At 41.1% G+C, this 3,734-nt stretch overlaps 1 protein-coding gene across 1 annotated transcript in view; it reads right to left on the bottom strand.

Annotated features, from left to right (window-relative positions):
• LOC109475359 (deleted in malignant brain tumors 1 protein-like) overlaps positions 1-1,965 on the bottom strand; it is a gene marked incomplete at its 3' end in the record, with an annotated part of 10,756 nt that extends 8,791 nt beyond the window's left edge. Inside the window, exons 1-2 of the mRNA XM_019775969.1 lie at positions 1,734-1,965; positions 811-981 (exon numbers count right to left, since the gene is read on the bottom strand). Of these exons, the coding sequence (XP_019631528.1) occupies positions 811-981; positions 1,734-1,965 (403 nt within the window). The remainder of the gene's footprint in view (positions 1-810; positions 982-1,733) is intronic.
• Between the last annotated feature and the right edge of the window lie 1,769 nt (positions 1,966-3,734).

Here is a 3,734-nt window from a genome sequence, read left to right as displayed (position 1 = left end):
AGTGGGGACCCGTTAGCCTAGATGTTGTGTAATAAAACAAGAAAACAAAACAAAAATCAATATCTGACGCACAAACTATTGTAATATTACCAGCATTGGGGCTGTTTTTCGTTGTATGTATTCCGTAAGATTCGTTTCTAGTAATGGATCGTATGAATTCCGTAAAATTCGTATCTTTCTAGTAATGGATCGTATGCATTCCGTAAGATTCGTATTTTCTAGTAATGGATCGTATGCATTCCGTAAGATTCGATTGTTTCTAGTAATGGATCGTATGCATTACGTAAGATTCGTATGTTTCTAGTAATGGATCGTATGCATTCCGTAAAATTCGTGTGAATTCGTTAGCACAATTCCTGGTACTTAGACCAAAATATAAATGTGGTGCCTTACAAAAGAGAGAAAGTCCTGTAATAAACGTAACGTACATCATGTCAATACGTTAATATTTTTTGAAGTAGTGTCTTAGAATAGACCTATCGTATTGCTCACATTGAACTTGTTGTCAACATTTTACAATGTACAACTGTTTGACAATAAAGTTCATTTATTGACTCTAACAATAGTGTTCAGTCTGTACTTAGGTCGGTTTCCTTCCATCGCAACTCATACTTTAACAAACCTCAACAAACGTCTGTTTGTATAGAATCTAATTCGTGTTGGTTTTATTTTCATATGTATTTATGTTTTGTTTCTGTGCTGTCTAACTATGGGCCAGTGAGTGTCTGAAATAAATAAATGATAATAATTACTTTTCTATCTCTGTAGCATTCTCATTGGCTCCATCGTAGATGGTCAGAAAGTCCCTACGTAACTCAGTGTTGAAGCTGTCAAACGTGAGGATAATGATGCTTCCTTCTGGTACAGTGATCGACCACTCACAGTTCTCATTGTTGCCATAGTTAGCGGGATAGTTAGGTGACGTCACAGGGCCTCCAGAAGGAGCCGTCAGGTTCCCTCCACATCCGGTGGCGCTGGTTACTGTGGAATGAGAAGTGCTCTTATATATATATGGCGTCCTTAATGCCTCTGAAAATTTGATCTTTCTGTAAACTGTGTGTTGGAATAAATTTTAATGTTTTACTATGATTACTACCAACGCAAAAGGACCTTCATGATAAACAGTCTATGTTTCAGTTCCCGTTCATCGTCTGTTCTTTATTAGTCAGAAATAGTGGGTGGGCACAAAAGTAACGGCACACAACAATGTCGTTTCTGAGAGTTTCGTGCGCTTTTTCTGAACAACGTTTTAATAGCTTTTATTGCATTGTCATTGTTGTCATCTCTGGCCAATTTCTGCCTTATTTGAATTCCCTTACACAGCAATTCACCAGGGTGGGGGTTATCAATGACAATAAACTTTGTTGCACAACAATTGTACAGGATTGCTGTATAAACATATTATGGGATCCATCTACGTTTATAAGTTACAAGTTTACAAGTTTATTAAAAGTCCAGAGGAGCTCGCGGGCAAAAATTGCCCGAATTACGTCCTGGTTACATAATTCATGAGTCAATGTACACATTACAAAGTTTAACATTACAAGTAACGTAACAAGCAGAATATCTTAAAAAAAACAGCATCTCAATTACAACCAATTCTATCCATAAAAGCAAAGCGAACACACTTAGCATTACATATATACAAAGTGATTACTGTGTATCAAGTGTTGGTCTGTTATTATACAACCGGATAGCACAGTGTAAGAAGGAATTGCGCAGTCTCTTTGTACGAGCTGGAGGCAGACTGATCCTCTCAGCGTTTCTCTGGGACAGTCCAGTTGCTGCAGACCTAGTCGGCGGAACCAAGTCGTTTAGGGGGTGGTCATCTCGCAGCATTCGCTCAAACAGGTGCACGGCTGCCTCCTCCCTCCTCGTCTTCAGTGTGGGCAGATCGGGTACGCTGCGACGTCCTCCCAGGGAAATGATGCGGAGGGCACGGCGTTGGACCCTCTCAATGGCCATTTCTTGCTCCTTGCCGCACCCTACCAACAGCACATGACAATATTCGAGGACAGGTCTTACTAGTGCCATGTAGATTTGCACTATAGATCCGTGACACTAGTGCCTTGCTTTGTGAGCAGACGCAGGTAGTGCAGTCTCCGCGATGCCTTGCTTGTCATGGCGGTGACTTGCTCGTTGAAAGAAAGGTTTCTATCCAGGATAAAACCAAGTCCCTTCGCCGATCCGACCGATGGCACAGGTTGGCCGCCCAAGGTGATCGATGGAGGAATGGGAACAGATTTACTAAAGCAAATCTGTAGAAGCTGGCTCTTGGAACCATTCAGGATCATCCTGTTTTCCTCCGCCCAGCAGTCAAGGTGAGAAGTCTCCTCCGCCACGGTTGTATCTAGGTCGGCTGTGGGTACAGCAAGAGTTCTTGAGAGACCAACGTCGTCTGCATACCCAACGTTTGTGGTGTCATGATGTACCGTGGTGCGCGAGCTCATAAAGAGTAGAAACCGGTAGACTATGTAGTATAGAACACACGTCCTCGTTCAGCTAGGTTATGTTTTTCGGTCTATCACTATGGTGACGAGAAACAAAAGAGGACACTGGTAGAACTTACTAGTAGATGATGACTATTTAAATATTCATGTCATTGCGTACTGTTGACAATAGGCGGTCTCACGCCGGAATAATAAGAGCGTGTTTTCAGGCGAGTAACACAGGTGTGACGAGAATATCTCGATTATTATTACTGTAATTCCTGATTTTGCCACGGTAAATATGTTCGTCATGTATGTTCGTCACATCTGTACCACAAACTTCACTCATCACCGTTAACAAATATATCTCCGACTTTCTTTTTACGCACCTGAACTGTTATTTCAAAGTTTATTATCTCCAAATTTGAAAATGCCCGTCTTGTTTTGTTCACACTATCGCATTAGATTTGGAGTCACGTTTTGGCGGATACGCCTCCACTTGCATTGGGTACGTACCTCCCTAGTTCCGGTCTTGATGCAAGGTTACAGGCTGATCTAGGGACGTTCAGAGACTGTTTACAGAATTTAGGGTGGACGGATTCAATGGGGCAGAATCTAGGTTTTTGGTTGAGCCCCAAATTTCTGAGCCGTAATTATATAAAGTAAAATAGGTTTTACACAAGCGTCGTAAAGTTTGTTTTTAACTGATAGCGGGGCGTTGGCTTGATCCAGCGACTGTTTATAAAGCCTTCAAACCCTTGCAACTCAAGTACTTATTGTTTGCTTTAAACGTGCCGGCTGAGTTTCCAATAATGCCGAGATAAGAAGATGGCGTTACAATTTCAACTACATGATTGTCGAATAAAAACGAGCAATTTTGGGGTAAACGGCCACCCTTTGAAAATACAATAATTTTAGTTTTTGCTAGATTTACATTTAATTGCCAAAGTGTACGGTAATTTTCCAGATTCTTCAAAGAATATTGTAGCCCCTGTTTGGACTCGGAAAAATTACCAAGTCATCAGCATATAGTAAACAGGGAACCCTTTTGTTGTGCATAACAGAGGGATCGCAATGGGTGTTGTCGAATTGAGGTACAATATCAGTCACAAATAAATTGAATAACGTAGGGCTTGCTTAAATTACACCCTTGCCGTACCCCACAGTTAGTGACAAAGGTTTCAGTCAATCCATTTCTAGATTTGACACAATTTTAGTCTTGGAATACATACCCTCTATAAGTTTTAGAAATCTACCGCCTATACCGAGTTGACTTAGTTTAAGCAAGAGACAATATCGCCGAAT

The sequence above is a fragment of the Branchiostoma belcheri genome, unplaced genomic scaffold, assembly GCF_001625305.1.
Source record: "Branchiostoma belcheri isolate BF01 breed outbred unplaced genomic scaffold, Haploidv18h27 scaffold334, whole genome shotgun sequence".
NCBI classification, from domain to species: domain Eukaryota; kingdom Metazoa; phylum Chordata; class Leptocardii; order Amphioxiformes; family Branchiostomatidae; genus Branchiostoma; species Branchiostoma belcheri.
The sequence above is the reverse complement of the archived record's forward strand: the minus strand, read 5'-3'. Positions and strand labels throughout refer to the sequence as shown.